Source organism: Polypterus senegalus, chromosome 9, assembly GCF_016835505.1.
Source record: "Polypterus senegalus isolate Bchr_013 chromosome 9, ASM1683550v1, whole genome shotgun sequence".
Taxonomy (NCBI): Eukaryota; Metazoa; Chordata; class Cladistia; order Polypteriformes; family Polypteridae; genus Polypterus; species Polypterus senegalus.
The window spans coordinates 101,859,129-101,885,348 of NC_053162.1; the positions used below are offsets into that span (position 1 = coordinate 101,859,129).

Sequence of the window (26,220 nt, forward strand, 5' to 3'; positions counted from 1 at the left end):
AGCCTTACCTCACTATCTTGTGTGATCTGAACCTGCTCCCCTTGTGGTACCTGGGCAATGTGTAGATGTCCCTGCGGTATCTAGAAAAAGCCAAAAAAAAAAAAGACCAATTCACATTTTACATCTTTTATGATTTCTGAAGTACATTACTGCCTAATTGGAATGTCGATATGTTAATATATTCATTTCTTTCTTTGTTGCTTTATTGCACCTTAACATTAAAATACAAAAATATTTTTACCGATACACTGAATTAGTTTTTAACAGATGTTAATCAAACATCTTCGTAATAGAGCACAGTCTCTGCTTGGTAAAGTGAGGATGATATACACTCTTCTTTTTTGAGCGGGAACCCTCCTGTAGCTATTATTTATGATGTAAATGAATCTTGAATTTTTCTGTCATTCTAATGAATAAAATAGTGGTTATTTATGGAATATTTCTCCATATATTCTTTATTTCAAGGGGTAGGCAAAATGTGCTTTTGCATGATACTATAAGTGCAGACTGTGAGATTTAATTATTTCTCTATGGGAAAATTGATTTTGACCTACTTATGAAACAATGACTCACTACATAAGCAAGAACACACAATGAACTTAACCTTATTCTCAAGCCAGAACATTTGAAACTCTGCTTTTTATCAACTTGGTATAAGTAAGAAACACAATGAGTAACAAACAGAAAATTTTACTGTATACTAAAAATTAACATACGATACGAATTTTATATGACACTAGTGTATTATACTGTTTTGAAATGTATTTTGCAGATATTGAAATGTTAATAAGAACTTTATAAAAAAAAGTGCTAAACTTATAACACTTTGTTTCTAAAAGATCTATGGCTGTCAGTAGCAAAACTTTATAAGAAAAACTAATGGAGTATAGATAAAAGTGGTGTGGGTTGAATAAATGCATTCAGTGTGTCCTTTACCCTTTTATATGAATAAAGTTAAAAAGTAAGTACAGAAAATAATTAGAGTGTCCTAGTAACTAATGAGAGCTGAAAAGTAGTGATGTGGAAATGCAAATTATGATGATCATTACAGAATAATTGCTTAGTTTGATGCACTGCCTGAAATTAGTACTGATTTGAACCTTTAGAGTAAATCTTATTGAAATTCAGAACTAAAGAGGAATATCAAGGTCTGGATACTCAATTATGAAGTTGGCAGAAGAGCAGCATTTATCTCTCTCAATTCTGTGCTTTCAGAATTTCTTAATACATATTATGCTATGGTCAGATTTATTTAAAATTTACAAAAACTAAAACTGAAAAATCCATTAACCATTTTTTGTTTATTAAACATATTCTCTTCTATTCCTTATTCTGGTAGGCTGCAAAGGCTTGGAGTTTTCTTTTAAACCATTGTCTTTATGAAATTTTAGTATAATAATGATTTCTAGGTGGATGTTCAGTTTAAAATAATCTTATATGAATATCTGCAATGGACTTGCAGCCTGCATAGGTTAAGTCCAGTCCTGACTGTTATATGCACTTTCCCATGCATGAAGCCTAAGGCTCTAAGACATTGCCATGCTGTTTCTTTAATTATTTTTCACATTTCAATATTTTATAAATTGAAACCATAAAATTTAGAAAATACGTTTCTGCAGGAAAGTAACCCAAAATATACATCCATCCATTATCAAACCCGCTATATCCTAACTACATGGTCACGGGGGTCTGCTGGAGCCAATCCCAGCCAACACAGAGTGCAAGGCAGGAAACAAACCCTGGGCAGGGCTCCAGCCCACCGCAGAACCCAAAATATACAGCAAAAAGAAATTGTGACTGGCTTTAAAAAGAATTAATATTCTGGCAAAGTTCAGCTTCAAGCTATTATTGAATTTGTTGGACAAATTAAAAGTTATTCATTGTTCATGGTTCCTATTCAACTAGACTGAGAAATGAAGCCAGAGAATTGTATAAAATAATTGTTTTGTTTTCGGCCAGAAGTGTCTTAGACTAAAGATCGGCTCAATGGGGAAATAATCAGTTATTTTCTCTTTTAAAAATGTTTTTATTTTTTTGGATTTGTAGAATTTTTATTTAACTTTGAAAATATAGTTCTTTCATCTGATGTATTACCAAACAAACATAATTAAATACATTACAATTCTATTCTGTAACACAAAAAATGTGAAAATGCCTGAGCAGTAAATACTCTTAATATGTACAGTACTTGGAAACATATTGCAAAGTAACTACAGTACTTCCATATGTTTACAGTTGCCTACATGAAAAAGTATTCACTAACAAATGTGTGTCAAATTTACTATTAACCATTTTCACTGACTCTTGGGCTTCTTTGAAATACTTATTTTGAACTAAAAGCTGGAATACTTTTACTCTTTTTAATTAAGGAACTATTACTGACTTTCCTCATTCTGTTTCTAGTCTTGATCTCCTGCGGTGGCAATTTGTGCCATGTATGCCTCTCTATCATTGCCAAGCTACTACTTCTGACTATAGGAAGTGACACCAGAGATACTGTGTGAAAAGATTTAAACTTCTTGCTATAGGGTGGTATGTACTTAGGATATAGGTGGAATGGGTGGTCATTCGGGCCTAGATTATATAAAATGTGACTTTGATTATTATAACTTACCATAGAACCAAATCTAGCCCTCTGATTACTGTATCTGTTGTAATGCTGTTGATTTTTATTTTCCCTCTCCTTGACTGTCAACTGGTCACATTTCAGGGGCTTTACACTGTTACGATGTCCTTAGCTTACTTTGTGTATAAAATACTTTGTTTTCAAAAATATGTGTGTGAAAATATTCTGCATTTTAGTATGTGCACTATATATAATTATGGTATATTTAAGCAGCTTTCTGTTAATCCACTGTAAGATTGTGAATTTGTGTACACTCTATGATGAGGGCTATGCAAAAAAAATAAAAAAAATTGACTTTCAGCTTTGGAAAAAGTCTAGCAGTTCTTCTAAGGACTTTAACTATAAAACTACACCTTTCTTATTATGTGTAACAACTTTCCATTCAATATTAAAGAGAATAATCCATCATAGCCTGTGTTTTCAGCAAATCTGCACACCAAACATTTTGGAAGTAATAGAGTACTTGACTGTTTTATCAGTATGAATAAAAAGAAGCCATATTAAAAAAAACACTTCCGATTTGGAAGTCCATGAAGGTGCCCATTCTTTTTTTTTTTTTTTTTTGCAAGCCCAAGTGAACATTTCAAAGGAATAGGGCTCTTTATTTCAAACAGTTTCATTTCCTTTGGAAGGAAACAATCTATTTAAAGGAAGCAAAAACATACCGTAAGTATTCAGATGACAATAAAGATCACATCATTGATGTCATAGGGCACCCACAGTGCATTTAAATCTTTACTCTTTTGGCCAAGTTCACTACAGTAATGCAGAACCATCTGTTCTTATATGATAAGCACTAAGCACAGATGTGCTTTCTCTAAAGAAATTTGGCTCACAGAGCTGTCACATTCACTCAGTTTTAATGAAACAGCTAACTATCCCAGCATTCAGTATGCAATTAATTTGGAGGGCATGGAATAAAACTTGGAAATGTACTGCTATAAATCTGATGTTGTTATTCTTCCAAATATGTAATAAGAATAAAATAATCATAATAAGTAGTGTTCAACTTACCACTTGCACCTGTCCATCTTCCCCGATCCGATGAATCTGAACTTGTTGTGCATTAGCAAGTGTATAGTGCAGTGTCTGCTGAGCCTGTTGTGCTTCAGTAGGAGATGCTACATTGCTTTGGATTCCCTCTGGAAAAGATGTACATTTATACAGTAAGCGTTATTGTATATGACCCTCAACAGATATCAATAAGACAATTTTCATTAATATACAGTATATTTATCTTGAAAATCCCATTCACCCTTTACAGACTTACAGGAAACCAAAGGCAAACCCACAAGCATAAGATACAAGTCAACACATTCATATTAAGTTATAGGAAGACAATTCAGTCTTTGGGGTTGCAGAAAAAAAAATAGACTAACATAAGTAACAATGCCTGAATTGTGCACCTACCATATCCTTTTTTGTTTTTAATATTAAATGACTTAGACTCCAGTATGTAGAATTGTATTTCCTCAATTTTCTCATTTGCCATTCAACCATTTACTGGTTATAAGAACATCATCCACATATTTTTTTTATTCTACCAGCTGTTAACATCCAACTTTTTGTTATAATCAGTAAATAAAAGATTAAATTTTATGTTTGTTTGCCTTCAATACCTTGGGGCAAATGGAACCTTTGAAGATCATCAAGGGCAAGGTAGTTGTGATATCTATGTTTTGCTGTAGAGAAGGACTGGTAACTGAGTAATCAGAGAGGTCAAACATGTGCAACTTGGCTAGGACAAGCAGAAAGCAATTTAAAATGGTCTGTGGCCACTGCACCTTTGTCTGACATCACATTGTATGGGACTAGGTGAAATGGAGTTTGTTGGAGAAGTCACACTAATACTAATACACATTCTTGCATGACAAATGTATAAGAAGAGTGACAGAAATGCTTATCATGTACAGTAGTTTCTTTAATCTCCTTGTTACTGTTTCTTGTTTCATACTTTGCTTATTTCAATTTTTTAATAAAAATCAAAATGCAGCTCTAATAGTTGATATCCTGATTTAAGGTCCGGACTGAAGAAAGCTTCATGATGACTGAAGAATGCTTTCAGCTAGAATCCAATTGAACATCTCTGGAAAGATCTTAAAATGACTGTGCACCGACGCTTCCCATCCAACCTGATGGAGCTTGAGAGGTGCTGCAAAGAGGAATGGGCGAAACTGGCCAAGGATAGGTGTGCCAAGCTTGTGGCATCATATTCAAAAAGACTTGAGGCTGTAATTGCTGCCAAAGGTGCATCGAAAAAGTATTGAGCAAAGGCTGTGAATACTTATGTACTGTACATGTGATTTCTCAGTTTTTTTATTTTTAATAAATTTGCAAAAACCTCAAGTAAACTTTTTTCACATTGTCATTATGGGGTGTTGTGTGTAAAATTCTGAGGAAAAAAATGAATTTAATCCATTTTGGAATAAGGCTGTAACATAACAAAATGTGGAAAAACTGATGCACTGTGAATACTTTCCGGATGCACTGTATGTGCACCAACTGCATGTGGCTGTACAACTGGTTCATTTAAAGCAATGCTGATGCCGACTCATGAATATTGTTATCAGATGCACAAGGTCAAGAGCAAATGCACAGCATGCTTCCGACAACAACAACTGGAAATGAATTCAGGAAAGTCAAAGTCTTAATCTCATTTTAGAGTACAACTAATTAATGACTGTAAAATAAAGTTTGCAAAATAGTAAACTTAAATGAAATGAACAATGGTTCTAGCACCAACTTAACATAGTTTTTTTGCAAGCGCCCCTATCTTGTACTCATCCAACAGCAGTCAATTGGAGTAAGCAAGCAAGAAAGTGATGATTGGAAAATTGTTGTGTGCTGGCTGTTATTTTAGGACTACATAGAAGTTTTTATATGTTTAATTATTGTATAAAATAATGAATATTGGCACTGTTTCTGTTAAGAATCACCATCACATCACTTGCCAAGTGTACCGCACCCTGATATTATGTTGAGAATTCAGCAGCAGCTGACATTCTGTCAAAAAAATGAGATTTTGCAATTAACAATAAAATTCATAACTGGTGCCATGCTAATTTTTTGTACTGCTGTACTGTACAAACTCTCACTTTATAAAGAGTTGGAGACTATTGGCCTATTGTTGAAATCTACATCAGCTAATTCAAATGAATTACTCAGGCAGTAGAAGCAAGCTTCCTTTAACTGTATTCAAAAATGCTTTCACCTGGAAGCACATTGCCTTTAACTGTAGCTGCCAGATGCACACAGAAAAATCAACTTATCCTATACTGTAGATATTAGATAGATAGATAGATAGATAGATAGATAGATAGATAGATAGATAGATAGATAGATAGATAGATAGATAGATAGATACTTTATTAATCCCAAGGGGAAATTCACATAATCCATAATATTATAGGTTTAGGGAGCAATTTAAAACAATAGAGTATTATAGTATTGTTCAACTGTTTGCAATGCAAAATTAATATACTGAGGAAAAGTTTGTCAGGAAGGAACAGGTTATTGACTTTCATTGTACCAAAGAGCCAAGTTAGTATTTAGGGAGTGGATGTGGCGTACTGTACTATGATGGTATTAGCACTGCAAGAGAAAACTGCAGAATCAAATAGCTAATTAAGATGGCTGACTCAGTTATGGCACCCACTCTCAACCCACTAGAAGCAGCAGTGGAGAAAGGAATGAAGATAAAACTGATGGACAATGTATTATGAACAATGCCGCACATATTCTCTCTGACACACTATATTTGAGTACTTTTAGCCAACAAATTACTCAGAAAAAACAAGTCTATTGGGGCTTTTTATACCTTTCTGATCACCCGGCTTTTTGTCCATTAACTGTTGATTTAAAGCAGTTTGTGAATACTCAGTGATATACAAACATAAGTAAAAATGCCTTCTTTTCTATCTCATACATAAATTAATTTCAATCTGAAAACACATTTAATGACAAATAATTATTGGAATGCCAAGTAACATATTTCATAAGAATACTTACTAGTTAATTTTGACATTGTCATCACTTGTATTAATGATTCTAATTTTCTCTTCATTGGCAAACTTTTCTATAGCATCATTTAATGCACAGTTATACAATTATCCAAGACACTCCAACTTGGGTCTTTAAAAAAGCTAATAAATGGAATGAATTAATAAAATTAGTTGAACTAATTCTGATATATATCTGTTTTAGAAATAATATAATGTTGTTCCAAAATGTATTGATGAATGGCATATAGGGCATACTTCAGAAATAGTATCTCTCAGTTTGTCTGAAAACCTATCAGGAAACTGTATTTCTTTGTTTTGTGGAGCTTATACTAGACCTGGTGCGAGTATGTTTTAGCTAAGACCCTTATAAAGAATAGTGCATTTATGAAAGGGATAAATAAAGTAAAAATAAACTCAAATGAATTTCTCCTTTTGGAGATACCAATGACTACAATGCATTACTTGATTTATTTTGTTATAGCTTGATTCTCTAGTGAATATCTTTATTACACAAAAAAAACTCATTCTTCAAAAGCTGCACATTAAACAAATAAAATTGAAACAAAATGGTAGACTGGACACCTGAAAATAAAACTTTAACAAAATGCAGTTCCTTTCAAAAAACTGGAAAATAACCTTTAAAACTTTATTTATTTTTCAATTTATATGAAAAGAGGTGGCGTGATGGCAGTGCAGCTGCCTCGCAGTAAGGAGAGCAGAGTTTGCTCACCGAGTCCTCGATGTGTGGAGTCTGAATGTTCTCCCCGTGTCTACATGGGTTTCCTCTGGGTGCTCCAGTTTCCACCCACTGTCCAAAGATGTGTATATTAGGTGAACTGCTAAAGCTAAATTGCAAAGGTAAACTGTCCCTAGTGTGTATTGGGTGTGTGCGTGTTTGTGTATGCCCCATGGTGGAGCAGGGCCCTATCCAGGGCTCATTCCTGCCTTGCACACTATGCTAGCTGGTTTTAAGCTCCAAACCTCCCAACCCACCAGACTGTTATTGTCTGTATTTTTAACATGACTTAAGAACGCATATTTAACATTGTCAAAACTGTTGTTTAATTTAATAGTATTTCTCAAATATCAATGCTTTGCATGTATAGCTCAGTACTTAACTGAGAGGAAGATTTTTAGTACCACAAAGACAGAATGTTAAGAAAATCAATACAAGAGCACTCTACCTAAACAGGCACAGAAATGGCTGTCCTGATTTTGTACTTAGCTGCTACAGGAGGGGGAAGATTCAGTGAAATTATTATTGTAGTCCAAGAATAATTGTGTGGTGAAATATTGCAGTACCTGGAACGCAATCCCTAAAGAGGCTACTGGGACCAAAATCAAGAGCTGTTTACTTAGGAGACCATTTCATCCTTAAAACGTTTTTCAACACATTTATTAATTTATTAATCTATTCATTCATCTTTCATTATACCTGCTTATATAATTCAAGACTGTAGGAAGCTGGTGCCTATATCGGCAGGTAGAAATCAAAAACAATCTTGTAGTGATCATCAATCCATTGTAGGGAATATTCACTTACTATGAGGCCAATTTCCAATCACAAAATAACCTAATATGCAAGTCTTTGTCCTGTGAGAGAAAACCCAGGGTATGTGGAAGACATTCACATAATGTCATATTTTAAAAGCATTTGCTGAATGCTTTATTTTACTTTCAAGGCAAAGCCAAGCATTACAGCATCCTTAACATCATATATCTTTCACTGAATCACTGAACCAGAACTCATAACAAAATACTTTTGGCAACTGGACAAGAAGAAAACTGCAAACTTCCTCTGTATCTGTTGAAACCTTTTACCTTGGAACGCCCTCAGAGATTTAGAAGGGGGAAAGAAGAAACAATATTTAGATAGTATTATTCCTTCAACCAAAGCTTAGGTGCAGATATGACTGATGGCAAAATAAGAAAATGAAGTACAAGTTGTCACCAGCCAAGGAACAAAGTTATGTTCTTTATTTACCCCAGATACCTGCATCTTTAAAAGCTCATTTGTACACTTTTAAACAGAAATGTCTAAAAATTGACTCCCAGCAAAATATGTCACAGTTTATTCAGTTAAACATACAAGTTATTAGCGTAAAACATAATAGGGTACCATTGCCAGTGAACACTTTGACTGCATTTAAAGTGAAAGAAAATATTTCTAAAATAATTATGCATACAAATGATATACTTGAAATTACCCCGATGGAAAAAAGATTTTATGTGCCAGTAACATACACTTCAAGGAGTACATTTTACTACAAGCCATTTTAAATCTGAAATTTGTTTTTCTAGTGATAATATACATACATTTTTACTATAGTATTTAAATGTGACAATACAGCATTTGGTTTTTTCTTAAACATGAGAAATACATATATTTTTCTATATGCTGGCCCTAGACTGTAAATTTAAACCTAAAAAAGTAAAAACAACAAAGTAAATTTTTGTATTAAAAAAAAAAAAAACTACAGTGAGAAATAATGATGTACATGAGCTATTCAACTTAGATCTTGCCTGAAGAAGGGCCAGAGTTTCCTCGAAAAGCTTGCATATTGTAATATTTTTAGTTAGCTAATAAAAGGTGTAATTTTGCTTGACTTTTCACTACTATCATAATCATAGAAAGAGAAGGAAAAACCCCCCAAAAATACTTTTTTTCAAGAGTCCTGCCTTGTGCCTTATTCTGTCAGGACAGGTTACAACCACCATGATTCTGATGAGGAGAGACACTCCTGATAAAAAGAAATGCTTGTTTAACAAATAGCCTCAATTTTAATTTTTATAATATATTAAAGGTTAAATAAGCAAAAATGTACTGGTAGTACTTTCGGGAGCAGTCAGTGATGAACGGGTACCTAACTGAAATTTTACAGGAAGGAACAGAAAAAAAGGACTAAGATAGGCACCAACTTTTATTTAAATTCCATCCATCCAAACAGCTAATTCCAGGGACACCACAGTCTGTTCAAGCAGCATTAGATGCAAGGCATGAGCATGAGTCTACTACAGGACATACTCACTCCCTCACCCACATACAGACCTAACCTAACCTATTAACATAACACGCTCATCTTTAGGATGGTTCATAAAAATTGGTAAGGATAAAAAAAAAACTCTTTCCAAGAATTGTAATGCAATAAAACTAAAAATCGTTTCACTGCACTGTAAAGATTTTATATTTATTATGATAAGCTGTGTTACCCAGCTTCGCCCAGGATATTTTGTAAGAAAATGGGATTCAGTTAGCGTGCTGTCAGTAATTGGGGGGTATCAGAAGTACCATGTTACCAAGTATGCACTCTTCAAGTTTTCAAACTTGCCCAATACAGTTCAGGGCACAAGAAAAGGTAAAATATTGTTTTATTTCATTTCTTACCTGACCGATGTTTAACATACTTTCCACTGTATATTATGTAAATAAAAGAGCCACAAGTTTAAATACATTCTGTACTCTGGTCTTTGTCTTTGAGGCTTGTCTAAAGCGGAACATGATAAGCCAAATAATGCATTAAGAAACTTTCTTTTGGTACAATCTAATTATGAGTTTCAATTAGACATATTGCCTTGCTTAAATTACTGTGTTTACAAAAATAAGACTCAAAGGGAAAGAAAGGAAAGCTTCAAAACAAAACCATTTAAAAAAACAATATTCATATCTGACATAAGAGTAATAAGACTCATGACACATTATACACAAACGCTTCAACAGACAAAGGGTAAGCAGAAAAGGGCACATGAAATGGTATCATCTACTACTGTAAGACATGACCCTTGATTACTATACCAGTCTGAGACTCCTCTATTTATTTATAAAGGCTCTACTTCTATTGAACTCTGTTTGTGCCATGTTTAAGGAGGTGTAACTAACTGCTTGAGGTGGTGGAGGTGAGGGGAATTTGGGAACAAACAAAACACAAATGTATATGATGTCCTCAGTTTAAGTTCTTAAAGTCAGCTATAATGGCTGCACATTTTCATTTCAATCACTTTCTATGTTAGAAATCAATCCTTGGTTTTATTTAAATTTGCTATTTAACACTGCAGTTTATTACTATACTTATTCTGCCATGTCAGATCAATAACAGCATTATTCAAATGTTATGTAGACTACAGGGGATTTGCATTCCTGATACCTTCAAATCGCTTTCTCTTTCTGTCACTTCTTTCCACATATTTTATCAAAACAGATAATTCATGATAAAATTAAGAGCTGGAATATGAGTCTGACATTTAGGTACTGATGTATTTTTATTATGTGCATCATTGATAGTTGAGAGCTGGTTATGAAACAGAAGCAGTTAAATACAGATTGCAACAGTTTTCATGCTAGAATAAATAATTATGAGCTATAACTCCTAAAAGGTAATCAAACTAATCTAATTTTATGCCCAAAACATGTAAGGTGCATTATTAGCAAATATTTGGCTTCAATACAAAAACCTAGTGGGAACCATTATAGCCACAGATGGCCTTTAAGACCAACACTAAGGATCCCAGATCTGTAGATGCATACTTAAGAATGTAAATATAAAGTCTCCTGAAGATCAATAGAAAATCATAACTAAGAGTAAGGTCATATACTATATATGCTGATCCATTTGACATCAGTTTAAATGAAAGTTCTCATTCTCTTTTTCCAACTTTTTTTGAAAGTGTGTACACAATATACTCCAAAAAGAGATTATAGATATAACGTCTTTAACCAAAACCTCAGATTAGGTCAGATTGACAGGTTTAGTTTTACTCTTATACAGACTAGTAACGTCACTCCCAGCTTAAGTGCATTGAAATACAAAGAAAAAAAAGAAACAACCCATTCGATTAATATGTTTATTTCTGCTGTGTTAATCTGATTTGTTTGATTGAGTTGTACTCTGTTGTAATATTTTGCTCTAAAATAATGAGAAAGAAATGTATATATCTGTGTTTGTGCTGTACAGCTGGCGCCTGAAAATGAAAGATGCACAGTTTCTTGACTAGCGGAGTGCTCCTTATGTCTGCATCACTACGCCTGTGCCTGAAGAACAAATACAGACTCTGCTCACACAAACAACACAAATATATGAACAAAAACAACCCCTAAATGCCTTCTCTGTCTACATTTTGTACCTTAACTGACATTTTTGATCCCACTAGATTTTTTTCACTGCCTTTAGCACAAGACTATTCATTTCTGAATTTAAATAAAAAACAGTTGTAGGAAAAGTTGCTGAATCCATTGCCATACTGGCTGCAAGCATGAGAGAATTTATTTGAATCAGATGGTGTTTCTTTATTCTGAAAACAGTAATTTCAGCTGAAACAAAATTTACTTCATAATATTGCCTGGGTACTATTACAGATCCAATGAAAACTGCTCATATACAGCTTCCTAAAGCAGTGTTATTTATTATCTCCTGCATGTGAATATTCCTCTGATACTTGAGAAAGAATCTAAAACACTCCTTTGCTGGTTCGTTTAAGGACATAACTCTTCAGTATTTCCATGACACAGATGTTAGCAGGTACAGAACAGACAACTACATTATATTTATAAGATCAACAATAAAATATTTGATTATATTTATTTCATCCTCATACATCTTTTCATTATTTCACTGTATTTAAAATAAATCAGAAAATTGTCAATCAAATTCTTTATAAACAAAATAAAGAAAAAATAAATGATTTGTGCTCTGTAATAATCAGACATATTGAAGAAATTAGAAACAGAGAGATTTCAAATTTTTACATTTTTTTTACCTACTTTTGCACTTTCAAACAGTATTTGCAGTCACCTAATGTGAAATTATACTTTAAACTGTCTTTAAAGCCAGTGACTAATGTAGTTTAAATTCAAATTAATTATGTACCACATTCATAAACCTTTTGTTATCCATTTAATTTATTTCATGATAATTGAAAGCTTCCTGGCATCTCCTCCATTTCCTACAGTCATGTTTGTGTCAGGGGTACACCCCGGGGATTTAGTTTCTTTTCGTTTTATTTAATGACTTTGTTGTTATTAAGAATTGTTTTGTATTCCATCCATACATTCATTATTCAACCTGCTATATCCTAACTAAAGTGTCATGGGGGGGGGGTCTGCTGGAGCCAATCCCAGCCAACACAGGGCACAAGGCAGGAAACAAACCCCGGGCAGGGTGCTAACCCACCGCAGTGTTTTTGTATTTTAAGTTATTAAATGTGTCTTTACTTTTTTAATTTTTACAATTTATTGTTCAATAGTATTTTTTTGTTTAGTAGCCTCATTAGCAATAGACCCGAGCATTAGTCAGACTACAAAAACCGTACTACAAGCATTAGTCCTGAGTGTCACTCAGGCAACTGTACAGATGTGTCTTGCGTAAGTGTTAGAACTGAGAAACACTCGGGCTGTAAAAGTGCTGTGAGTACTGCTGTTCTTTGGAGAAACAGTGTAGATTTCCACTGATTATGAAATATCTGCACTTTTATGCAACCCTTTTTACATATTTTTTTGGAATAAAATGCAATACCAAGGAGGTTAAGCATCAGGTCTACAGTTAGTTATAACTCTACAATTTAAAGATTTATATGTCTGTGCTTTTTCATGTGTGCATGTAGGATTCAAGCTTGGTTTGGTGTTTTTAAGACCTGCTTTGGAGTTTTGTTGGCCCAAAGTCACAGCACTTGCCAATAACATACACATACAATACTAGCATAGACCCTTAGACAACAATAAACACTTTCACTAAACCTGTGCTGCACTTCTGCTTCATTCAAATATTGTGTAGCTTTTTTAAAGATGTTCTGGTGTGTGCCTTAAAATTGATACAGCTCATCTTTTCTGTCAACTTATAAATATTATTATTGGCAAAATTCACCAAAGCGTTTATTGCAGCGAATATGCAATATTCGACAGTGACCATATTTGCCAAATATTTTCTTCTAAATTTACCTTGTGGCAGGCTTAGATTAACATTTTTCCCAGCTCCCCATGATGCTTTGCAAGGCCAATGAGACATCAAATAGCTGTAGCGGCCATGAGCCTAACTTTCATGCATATGCTTACTATAAGACATGAGCTGCTTTGGGCATAAGCGTTATCAGCCTTATACCCTGTATTTGTTTAGCAAGAAAAAAAAATAGCAGTATTTTCATTTGAGGTGAGTACAGCTACAATCCAAAATATGCTTTAGAGCTGTCCCCTTTCCTAACAAAGAAAACACACAAAACCCTGTTAAGTAATAATAATGAAAATGTATTACTGTTACAAGGTGTTTCTATATTCATCATGGAAGAAAAAAAAGAGCAAAGCAGCTGCACAATGACTGTAAACACAAAGGATTTTTACGCTGCGCCTGAAGCAGTAACTTCAAACAATGGAATGAGCCAGTTTCATGCTGCTGCTATGTGGCATACTGTATCTAATGTGTGCCCCAAGACTTGGAGTTTGTGAGTGCATTTTTTTTTGTGGCTGTCTGTTGCATTTTGTTTGTGGTTATTGTTTTGTCTGCATCTTTTGTAGCTTGAGGCACTGTGGCACAGTGTTTAACAGTGATGCCTCACAGTTCACTTAGATCACATTTTTAGTCACAATAATCAATCTGGTATAGTTCACAGATGCTTCTCTAGCCCTCAAAGTCAATTAAAACACTGTTGCACCATTACGAGCCACTCAAAAATTGTTCAGTTCTTCCTTCCCCATTGAGTTTAATGCATTTTGTGAATTACTGCAAAATTCCCAAAACATTTCTACGATTTTACCAAACTCATAGTGAAATGAACTTAGCTTTGGTGGAGAAGACTTGCACATTGGAAGATTGTGTTATAAAGTTGATAGTCATTAAGCAAACCAAAAACTACTGAGCTGCTTGTTTTTATATTTTTTAAAAATGGGGTGGATTTATGGGAACAATCAGGGTTTTTCAGAAGATTGAGGTATCCACTTTCACCAGGGGAGATCATATACTGTATTTTGATGTGAATACACACAGCCTGGTTGACTGACCGAAGCATTATCTAGGGTATAGCCTTGTAATCTTAAATCACAACCAGTTGTATTCACCCCATTTTATGACAATCATTGCATGCCCAACCAACCTGGAAGGGGGTCTTCTCTCTGAATTCCCTTCCCAAGATTTCTTCTATTATTTTTTCCAACAATGCTCCTTTACGAGTTTTTTAGGAGAGAGTCAAGGCAGAGGGGCTGTTGAAAAACAGGGCCTGTTAAAGCCTATTGAGGCATTCCTTATGTGATTTTGGGCTATAGAAGAAATCAAATTGTGGTTTTGTTTTTATTTTGCCCAGTTGTTGCTCTTCACAGTTTGTTACCAGAAATTGCAATGCCCTTTTACCAAAAATGCAATGCCCAGTATGAACTGGTTTATGCAACATACATTAACAATCTATAACTAACCAATATACATCATGAATTGTACTAGAAATAAATCAGATCCTGCTCCAGGGTTGCAAATATCACTTATTTGCTCTCAAATAAAACAATAAATCTAACACAAACCCCAAACCACATCACTCAAGTTTTTTTGCTAAACATTCATTCACTTCTTTAAAGAATTACACTATACTAAATATGAAGTAATATATTTGTTTACTAACTGAAACTTAGATTAGAAAAACTAAAATTATATTTGCTTATTTGAGATTAAAGAGGATGGTGTTACCATCAAGAAATAACTATTTTGGAAGAATTTTTGGAATGATTGCCAAGATACTCTGTATGTTGTTTCTGAAAACGTAGATGATTTCACATATTCTGAGGTGTTTATATTAGATAGTAAAAGAAGAATCATGCACATATGCAATGCGAATTTCCTGATCTCTTAAGAAATAACCTTTATTCACGACTGAATTTATAAGTCTTTTAGAAATTATATTTTACATAATTATAATTACATACTGTTGATGTGTGATTTTGTTATTCACATAAATGGTGAAAAAGACAGTTTTAGTCCAACTCACTTTTGAAATCAGATTCTTGTGTTGTCGAGTTCCAAAATATACTCTATTAATCCTCAGATCTAATATCACCTCTGAAATACATAGCATCTTATCTAAGCAATACATTAATAGCTTTAAGATAGTATAGATTGCATAAAAATTATGGATGTTGTGTTAAATTTTAACCTTATTCAACAAATACACACCAGTTATAAAAGGATTACCCCTAAAGTAGCTACTCTCAAAAAATGTCATTCAAAGTACAAAGAAAGTTAAACATGATTTAGTGAAAGCACAAGCACACACATACAAACATACAATTAAGTTAGATTCCTGCACCACATATAAAGAACAAAAACTAAATTTGATATTTAAAAGGTATAAGAAACTCTTATTTGGCCCCCTGTTAGTACTATTTCACATTAACATGATGAAAATAAAAATCCTTTTGTATTAAGAATTTTATTTAGAACAAACTTTATGATAAATTGACATGCAAAATTCTTCCCAAAATCAGTAACATTTATTGTTAATTATTTTTAATTATAAACTACACTACAATTTCATACTAAAAAATCATGTCTTAAGTGGTCTTAGTAGATTGGTGTCAAACGATATCCTTCCTTGCATGTGCCAACTTACTAATATCAAGGTAATTACAGCATGGTAAATTCTACCTTAGATATATACCATAAACCTGAGTCCCTGTCACAAAAAGCTTACTTAAAAACTAAATTACCCATAGATTCTTTTTGACTGTCAAAGTTCACATGTCTGTTAAAAGTGGCTGTTATCAGGTATTCATTAAAGCAATCAGACCTAAATATGCTTTAAAAGTACAGAAAATTTGAAATGTATATATATATATTGTTCCAAACGATTCAGAAAGAAAAGTGGCCTCAAAAGTAAAAAGTCCAAAAACAGGAAGAGTAATTAGACTACGTCAGCAAAACTGTGACTTTGCCTGTTATAAAGGACTGTTAGTCCCAGAGGTCTGTATTCTCTACAAATGTTTTTAACTGGGGTTTATTGCTTTCCCCTCCGTGACTGTCAACTAGTCATACCTCATACCTTATGAAACCAGAAACTTATAAAAATGCTAATCTATCAAAAAAGAAAAACACTACTTTCTGCTTAATTTCTTATTGACATTTATGTCTGTGTTTACATATATAAATATATGTACATGTCTTACCAGTTTTCTGATCCTGTACTCACAGAAGCATTTTATACAAGAATAAACTAGAAACTATCCACACTGTGAAGCTTGCCTTTAACATTAGAATCCCTGAATCCTACAAAAAAACTCATAATCCCAGACCACCCTAAATTCCTTCTCACCTCTCCATCAGCGTCTTTTGTTTTGTAAATATGTCGATCATCACAAGCAGCCTGCTAGTCCACACCACCCCCACCCCCATCTCCAGAGCTCAACTAAGGCAAAAATTTCTCCCAGCTCAAGTCTTGTTTATCTGTGTGTGTGGAGCCTGGAGTTGTATAGGGTAAATAATACATCATTATTTGGAACACATTCAATTCATATGTGTTCCATGTCCACAATGATCTATGTAAATGAAAGATTACAAGAAATGCGAGAAACGCAAGAAATGTTGAACACATAGCTAAAACAGAAACTTTTTTCATGTTATAGTACTAATGACAAAATTTTGACATGAAGTGTTTAAGGTGTGAAGACTAAATTCCAAATATCAAATACACACTTATATAAAAGGTACACATATAACAAAAACAAGTGTGCTTTTATACAAGAATATAACCAAAGAAAAAGAAATCAGGTTAGGGTACAACACTAACACGACCACTTGGGTGGTGCAATGGTAAGAACCGCTGCCGACTCATAATCAAGAGGTCACGGGTTTGATTCCGGGTGCTTCCCAGTATTACCGTTTTGAGTACTGAGCTTCTCTTATTGTTACTATTATACAATAAAAACACATATGATTTGAGTCTGTAACAGCCGGTGTAAGTTTATGGTACCTGTAAAGGTATGCGTTTTTTTTTTTTTATTCTGTTTTATTCTCTCAGTCACGTTCACGCTCGCCCTGATCTGATACTGCTGTTTTCAAATAAAGACAAGCTATAACAGAGGTGAACTCAGATTAGGATAAGGGTTCTACATCAGATAAAGAAAAAAAAAGCCAATTAAGTAATTATTAACAGATATGAGTTATGCAGACTCAGTAATTTGTATCTTTCTAAACAAAATGAAATGTTATACTCAGAACATCACACATGGCTGGAGCTGAAGTACAGTTCATTTGCTTTTTAAAATCAAACTCAAAATGCCATCTGCAAAATTTAAATTTCAAGCATACTATCTCAGAAGGGATTTTCCTCCATCTCATTTTTATTTCCTAAGCATTGTTGTAGATTAAAGCTGTGTCAATAGTATGAAATGAAAAACTGCCAGCAAGATTAACTCCTTAAAAAATGTCTTAGATCTGTCTTTTTCACCATATTTTCAGAAATAATACATTTTAATCCTGATATTTTAAGACTTTTTATATGTGTGCAAAACATATGTGCTGCTACTCTAGACAGTCAAGTTTGAAATCTTGAAAAAATAACATTATAAATCATCCTTTTACTAGAAAAATGAAACATACCTGCAACTCGATTTGCTAAAAAAAATATAACATTTTAGAAGAAATACCTAGAGAAATATACCAACTAAGTGTTAAGGTTGTAAAAAATTGAGGTGAACTACAGTGCATATACTGTTTCATATTTAAAGAATTAAATGAACGATCTCAAATGCATCTTCAGTTAAATGATTTATTTAAACAGATACATTAATTTTTATGACACCATGACACGTTAGGTATATATACTAAGCAAAGATATTGTTTTAGATGCTGGTGATTGATATGTGGATTTTTAACAAGTGATAATTAGCTTAATAAACATGATGAACTTCAAAAATGTTTAATGAGATTTACAAAACACTGGTGTTTAGTTTATCTGATATTTTTCTATACTGGAGCAAAATTCTTTCTCAAATTCTGCATTGCATTATGCTTTGCTGGTGTCATGTACTTTTTGACTAAAATGTACACCTCTTTCAATATCAAAACAGTTTGAAATGAGTTTAAATAATACACTAACTAGTAGCTACACATCAGTAAATAACACATGATCAACAGAAAACTATACAAATTTGTGATAGTATAGTGATGGTGAAAATTGTCTTGAACCTGTCTGTATCCTCTCTATGTGGATAACTTACCTGCAATCGTTCAGGACACTTTCTGGGTCACATAAATAGTAAAACTAGGAATTCTCTTTAAAAACTTTTACGCCAATACATGGCAAATATTTTCTGGTTAAATCCCTCACCAGACACAGGTAAAGACCAATTCAAAATGCTTTTTCACTTTAAGCCAAAACTGAAAACATAGTGAAACCTTAAACAGGGCATACTATCAATAAACAAGAATGTGCCACATCTTACAAGTGTATTTCAGCTGAAACTAAATATTACTTCTGCAATTCATGTTTAAGTAGCAAAAGTCTGAAGCATTGAAGCATCATTGTGTTAAAGTTCAAGAATATCTACAGACCCCATTCTGAAACACTAAAAGCCTATTTCTCTAACTTCATGTACAGTAAATCTGAAAAGCACAGTTTCACAGGAATGGGTTTATTCCATGGTCAGAACGTTTTCATAATGATACACAATTTGCAGTTATTATCTAATTGCTTTTTTGATGTAAATATTGGTTACTTTAATTTTTGCCATAATATTTCTTCTCATCTTAATTCATTTGTGTAATGGCTGTTGCAAGTGCTACTGAAAACACGACTTGGATTGCAATCTACCTTAAATACACTGGATTCTGGACATGGTTTTTAAACTATGTACATCATTTACACAAACAGTACATAATGCCTCTGATATACTATCTTTCCAACCTAGGTATAATTTTAACCAGAACCTCCTTGTACTCAAGGAATAAAATACAGAGGCACCTTTAAACTCTACTCCCAAAATTTTAAAAATGTGAGATGTTAAATAACATCAACACATCAACTCCAAACAGGGCATTACTTTCATAAAACTGATTATTTAATAAATCAAGATAAACTTTTTACAACATAAAATTTACAAAAACTGCATCAGGATGCCATTCAGTTTTTGTCATGTCACAGAACAGAGCCGAAAATATGCACTGAAAGAAATTTCATAGTATATTCATGCTTCACTATTTCAAATACAGCTGAGCTGGCAAAGATACAGTGAAATATATCCATCATCATTTAAGTACATAATTGCTGTTAAGAATAGCTGGTACAAGAAATGGTGTAGAAACAGGTTACGTGTGTTTAAGAAACATCTGCTGTTTTGAAATTCCACTTTGTACACATTTATAGCATCAATAGGTTTCATTGAATTATTTTGTTTGCTGAAGTTGGGAAAGGAAATATAAAATTCATTGAATGACAGCTACTGACACTGAAGCTAGATCTGTTTTCTTAAGTAAATTATGCACTTACTTTGGGAGTAGCTTGAAATGGTTAAGTAACAGATACAAGTTGAGTCTATCTAAGATATACCCAATATTATCATACTGAAGAAGAAGGGGCACCTTTTATACATTCTATACTTAAAGGAAGATTAAACTGGGAGGAAAATTAAATGAGTGACAGGTTTGTTATAAATCCATTTTAGTTAAGTACAAATATATTCAACCTAACAGCAAAGTTAGGCCTAACACCTCACTCATTAAAAAAACAAACTACTTGAGTGTTTATCTAATACTCAAATAATCCAATTCAGGGAAGTGGGGGCCTGGGAGCCTTCTCGCACCAATACTGGCACAGAGTGCCAGTCCATCACAGTGACTACTCATTTGCATACTTTCAATCACAAAATCGATTTCAGAATTGCCAACTAACATATACTTTATGTCTTTGGAGATGCATACACTGGATATGCAAATTACAAACAATCACTGCCCAAGTGCTAGATTCTTGCTCAAGATGATGAATCTATGATGAAGCACTGGTAGTCACTGCACCATTATGCCACTCTAGTCAAATATAATATCTTTAAATATAGCTAAAGGCCAAGGGAAATCAAGATGTACCTGTGGTACAGAATGATGAAGAAGCTGGCGTTCTTCTGGAGAAACTTTTGACTGCCAGGCTCTGTCCCCTCTGTTTCCGTCTCCAGGCAGTCCGACATTTGGAATCAATACTCTGTTTGATTCTATACCAGTCTGATTCTGTGATACCAAATTTATAAAACAAGTGACCTGAAAGTAAGAGATTAAAAAGTATGATGTGACATATAAGCAAATAAAAAAAGAAAATTAGCTGCAGGAACTGTTTAAAAATTGTAAAAGCAAAGGACACTCCTGACTCTTCAGAAACAAAACGCAACAAATTTTGCATTACACAAAAATAAATAAACAAAATGTGAAAATTATATAAGTTATACACATATATTTAATTTTCTTTTTTAAATTATATTTGAATGATAATATTTTTTGTGTATATGCTACCATGTGTACACTTTATACTAATTTCCATTCATATTCTCAAGACTTATTTATTTTTTTAAACTATACTTGTCTGATTATAAAGTAGTGTACAAAGGTCTTCGACACACACATCAAAAATTATATAAAGCAAAGATACTTTAAAAATATTAAATTGAAATGTTTCTACAAAAAATTTCTATAAAAAGCAGGAAACAGCAAAGCACTAAATCAAATGAATATTAGGTATGACCAATACTGTTGTGCAATTGTTTAAGAAAATTGCAAGGTTGTTTGTTTCAAGAATCTTGGAGAACCTGCCTCAGTTCTTCAGAAGACTTTGGCTGTCTTGCTTGTGTCTGTCTCTCCAGAAAATCTTTGACAACCTCTGTTGCAGAACTCCTTGTCCTTCTTTTTCCTGAATATAGTTGCTGATGATCTTGCCATTGTGTGTGGGGTTGTTGCCTTACTGCAAAATTAAGCTGGGAACAACCAAATGTCTCTGTGATGGTACAGAGTGATGGATGAGAATTTTCTTATACTTTTATGCCTTGAAGATTCAATTAATTCTTACATGTGATAATGTCAATATGCAGAAATACAACCCCATACCAGCACTGAGCAGATGAGGCCTCACCAGTGCATTATAAAGGTTGAGCATAACCTCCTTGGACTTTTACTCCACAGATCGTGCTATATAACCTAACATTCTGTTAGCCTTCTAAATGGCTTCTGAACACTGTTGGGAAGTTGATAACTTAGAGTCCACTATGACTCCTAAATCCTTCTCATAAGGTATACTCTCGATTTTCTGACCGCCCATTGTGTATTCAAACCTCTAAATCATTTATATATATTAAAAATAGCAGCGGCCCTAGCACTGACCCCTGTGGAACACCACTCTTAACATCGGCCAGTTCTGATGAGGTTCCTCGCACCATCACCTTCTGCTTCCTGTGTCTGAGCCAATTCTGCACCCATCTAAAAACATCACCCTGAACTCCCACTTCTTTTAACTTGATGCCCAACCTCTCATGTGACACCTTATCAAATGCTTTCTGAAAGTCCAGATAAATAATATCATATGCTCCACTTTGATCGTATGCTTTTGTTGCAACCTCATAGAATTCCAACATGTTAGTAAAACACGACCTCCCTCTTCTGAACCCATGCTGACTGTTCAGAATAACTCCTATCCTTGCCATGTGTTGCTCAATCTTATCCTTAATAATTCCTTCCATTAATTTTCCTGTCATGCATCTTAAGCTTACTGGCCTATAGTTGCTTGGATATGCCCTTTCACCCTTTTTATATAATGGGATGATATTTGCCATTTTCCAGTCCTTCGGAATCTCTCCAGTGCTCAGTGACTTCCTAAAAATATGTGTCAAGGGTTTATATATGTACTCACTAGCCTCCTTAAGAACATGAGGATAAATATTATCTGGGCCTGGTGATTTGTTTGATTTCATCTTATTTAATCTGAGCAGCACTTCTCCCTCTACAATTTCCAAATCCCTCAGTACCTCCTTAGTAGTCGTGTTTACCTCTGGGAGGTTATCCACTTGCTCTCTTGTAAACACCTCAGAAAAATGTAAGTTTAAGACATCTGCTATTTCATTGTCTGTATCTTTTAATTCCCCTTTACTATTCCTGATGAACTTGACCTCCTCCTTAACTGTTCTTTTACTACTAAAATACTGAAAGAATCTCTTGGGGTCTTCTTTCACCTTATCTGCTATATTCCTCTCCAACTGTCTTTTAGCCTCTCTGATATCCTTCTTAATGGTTGCCCTCATGTTCTCATATGCTACAATTCACTTTGCAGTCATTAGTCTTATATGCCTTATACAGCAGTTTTTTCCTTTGCAACTTCTTTTTTAAATCTTTATTAATCCATCGTGGAGTTTTTTTAGTTTCCTATTAATTCCAAATTTAGGTATGTATCTGTCCTGCATTATATGTAAAACATTTTTAAACCTGTTCCACTGCTCCTCGACTGTCTCCACATTTAAAAGCTTATCCCAGTCTATCCTATTTAGACTTTGTCACATCTGCTCAAAATTAGCCCTACCAAAGTTCAACTTAACAATTTTAGTCTTTGCATCTGTACTCTTACAAAATACTGAGAATTGTATTATATTATGGTCACTTGACCCTAGTGGTTCAATCACCTCTACACCCTCAATTCTATCCTGATTATTACAGAATACTAAATCCAGACAGGCTTCACCCGTGTTGGTGCTTTAACAAGCTGTGTTAAAAAACAGTCTCTGATTACTTCTAAAAACTCCTACTCTTGTGCTCCTCCATCTGCAAGGTTATCCCAGTTAATATTTGGATAATTAAAGTCCCCCATGACTATAATATCCCCCTGTAAACTTGCCTTTTTGATATTACTAAAAAGATGTTTATTGAAATTACTGTCTGAATTGGGTGGTCTATAACACACTCCTAAAATAAGACCTCTTTCCCTAATATTTTCCAGGCGAAGCCACATGTCCTCACTAAGATGGGGCTCATCATCCAACTGAAGATGACTTACATTTAAACCCTGTTTGGCATAAACAGCAACCCCACCTCCTTTTCTGTTCTGTCTATCCTTCCTAAAAATGTGTATCCCTCTATGTTACACTCATCCCCATCTTTGTTATTTAGCCAGGTTTCCGTTATTGCTATAATATCATAACTATGCTATGCTACATACAACTCCAATTCACTTACCTTATTTTTGATACTTACAACTCCAACTCACTTACCCTATTTTTGATACTTAACATGTTAAAAGTAACACGCTTTAAGTAGTCTGATTACTTATTAAAGTAATGAGTAACCTAAAGCAATAGTTATTTTACAGAAGCAAAAACACCTGTGTTATTATTATTTCAGCGGCACTGGGTGTAAGGCAAATAGTATGCGTACTGGGTCCTATACAGAGCTCAATCACACAGCAAAGCAAAAAAGGGTGCACTGCATGCAATTCAGTAACAGAATCATAAAACACAAACAGTCAATCTAAATAAACATATTTATAAAATGCAAGAAAATTATCACAGATGTCATGATCATTTTTGGATTCATGGTGGCCAATGATGATGTTTAATTCTTTTTTGTGTGGTTTAATGTCATCAGAGTATTTTACCAAAGGAGAACTCCACAAGGTTACTTGCCCGTGTAAGTGCAAACCAGGTTTCTGTCTCAACTGGGTTATTCACATTAACTCTGTTATGTGTGTACATTTAAATGCATTTATTGTATTTTCTTACATAGATAAGTCTCTTGACTTTGAATGTTTTTTTGGCAACAAATATTTTCCAGACTGTAGAAGTTGTGCTTTGGCCCCAGTGCTTTTTATGAGTTCTGAAATGATAACAATGATGGACTTTTTCCATTTTCAAAGAGGAGTTATCAGAAATTGATCATTTCAAAGTTAAACTGTCACATATTCCATAAAATCTCCTTTCAGTTTGGTTCCATTTAACCAAGATTGAGTCCTCCCACACATATTCTGTTTCAGGTATTTAATTTTTTGTTCAATCAGCTTATTATGTCATTGATCATTACCACATATTTGTAATGTTTTAAATCATAAACTAGACACTACATAATCAAGTTTATAACTGAAAAACAGAATATTACTTAACATATTACAAAAAACTAAAGACTTGGACTTATAGGGACCTTCAAATCTAGACTCGTGATTCCAGAGCATACAAAAATAATAAATAAAAAATAGAGTATTATATAATACTGTGATTTGCAAAATGATGGACCAGTATGATCAAAGCATTGAGTTTATCAATTTAAAAGTGCATGGTCTTGTGATTGTTACAATTAAAACTGCACGGAACTTAAGAACTTGTTCAGTTCATCATTTGCCTTTTTTGAGGGATTTGTCCTCTTCTTATGTACGTATGTATGTATATACTATATTAAGCTTTAACTCAGACAAATATATAAATTAATGAATCTAAGAACTTATTAATAAGTGCATATTTATGATTGTCCCACTCACTGAATTGTGTGTAGATTTATTTAGTATTAATTTAAATTCAACAAGTAACATACTAAAAAGCAAAATCAATACACATGTGATAAAAGGAAAAAAATTTGCTTACATCTGATCCCATAGATCATAAGGGGGTCTAGCTGCTTTTTTCCGTGCTTGCCCTGACCAGAAAGATTTGAGACAGCTTGTATCTCTCGATGAAACAGATAGTCCAAAAGAGTAAGAGCCATCTTCTCTGCTGTTCGGCAGTTTGTGGTTATATGAAGCATGTCAGCTGCAGAAACAGGGCATCGAACTCTCATCTCAGGATTATTCTCATCGCCAAGCCATGTACCATTAGGATAGTCCTCTAGAACACAAAAAATAAAAAAATAAAATAAAATAAGAGTCTGCTAGTAAGTCAGTAATACTACAGAGTGGGGAAAAAAAAAGAAAAAGAAAGTAAAAAAGAAAAACACCACCATAAACCAAACAGTTAAAATGTCTGTGGCTCAAATACGAATATACTACTACCTCCTGCACCTTGACTTTGGAATGTTTATGTGGTCAAAGGTGGCAGGCTTGCACTGCATTTAAAGTGGAATTTGTACAGGTTATCAAATTAACAGTTTATTCAAAATCCACCCCTAGCAGAGTGGGAGTACTGTTACCAATACCTTCTCTTTTCCTGTCTGCAGTTCAGAGGGATGGCAGCCAGAAGACCCGTGATCACACTTCTTCCTCAACCCAAAAAGCCCCACCTCTTCCAGATGACTGTTAGAAAACCCTGCTAGCCACCAGAATGGATGTTCATTACTGTACCCACATTGGAGTATTATAGAGTTCGGTCTCAGAAGCATCCTTCTCATCTGACAATATTCATTTTGGACCGCTGCAAAAGCCATTATTTTGAACCCTTCCATCTTACACCTACCATCCAAAGTGTTAACATGCTGTTACTCTGATTTACAGAGGTTGTGTCTATATTATATATATATATTAAGTGCCAATTAATCACATGGGACATTAACCAAAACTCTCACGCTTGGTCTTAAAGGTATAACTGCACCATCACCAATTAACCTAACATATAAAGTACATCTTTGACATGCTGGGGGATAAACCCAAGTACCAAAAGAATAGTCCACACAGACACAGGAAAATATTTAAACT

General features: G+C 33.9%; 1 protein-coding gene across 1 annotated transcript in view; it reads right to left on the reverse strand.

The window, feature by feature from the left end:
• Positions 1–26,220, reverse strand: part of LOC120535587 (BTG3 associated nuclear protein) — a 319,241-nt gene that overhangs the window by 147,867 nt on the left and 145,154 nt on the right. The window contains exons 7-10 of the mRNA XM_039763527.1: positions 25,178–25,417; positions 20,667–20,834; positions 3,641–3,768; positions 9–80 (exon numbers count right to left, since the gene is read on the reverse strand). Of these exons, the coding sequence (XP_039619461.1) occupies positions 9–80; positions 3,641–3,768; positions 20,667–20,834; positions 25,178–25,417 (608 nt within the window). The remainder of the gene's footprint in view (positions 1–8; positions 81–3,640; positions 3,769–20,666; positions 20,835–25,177; positions 25,418–26,220) is intronic.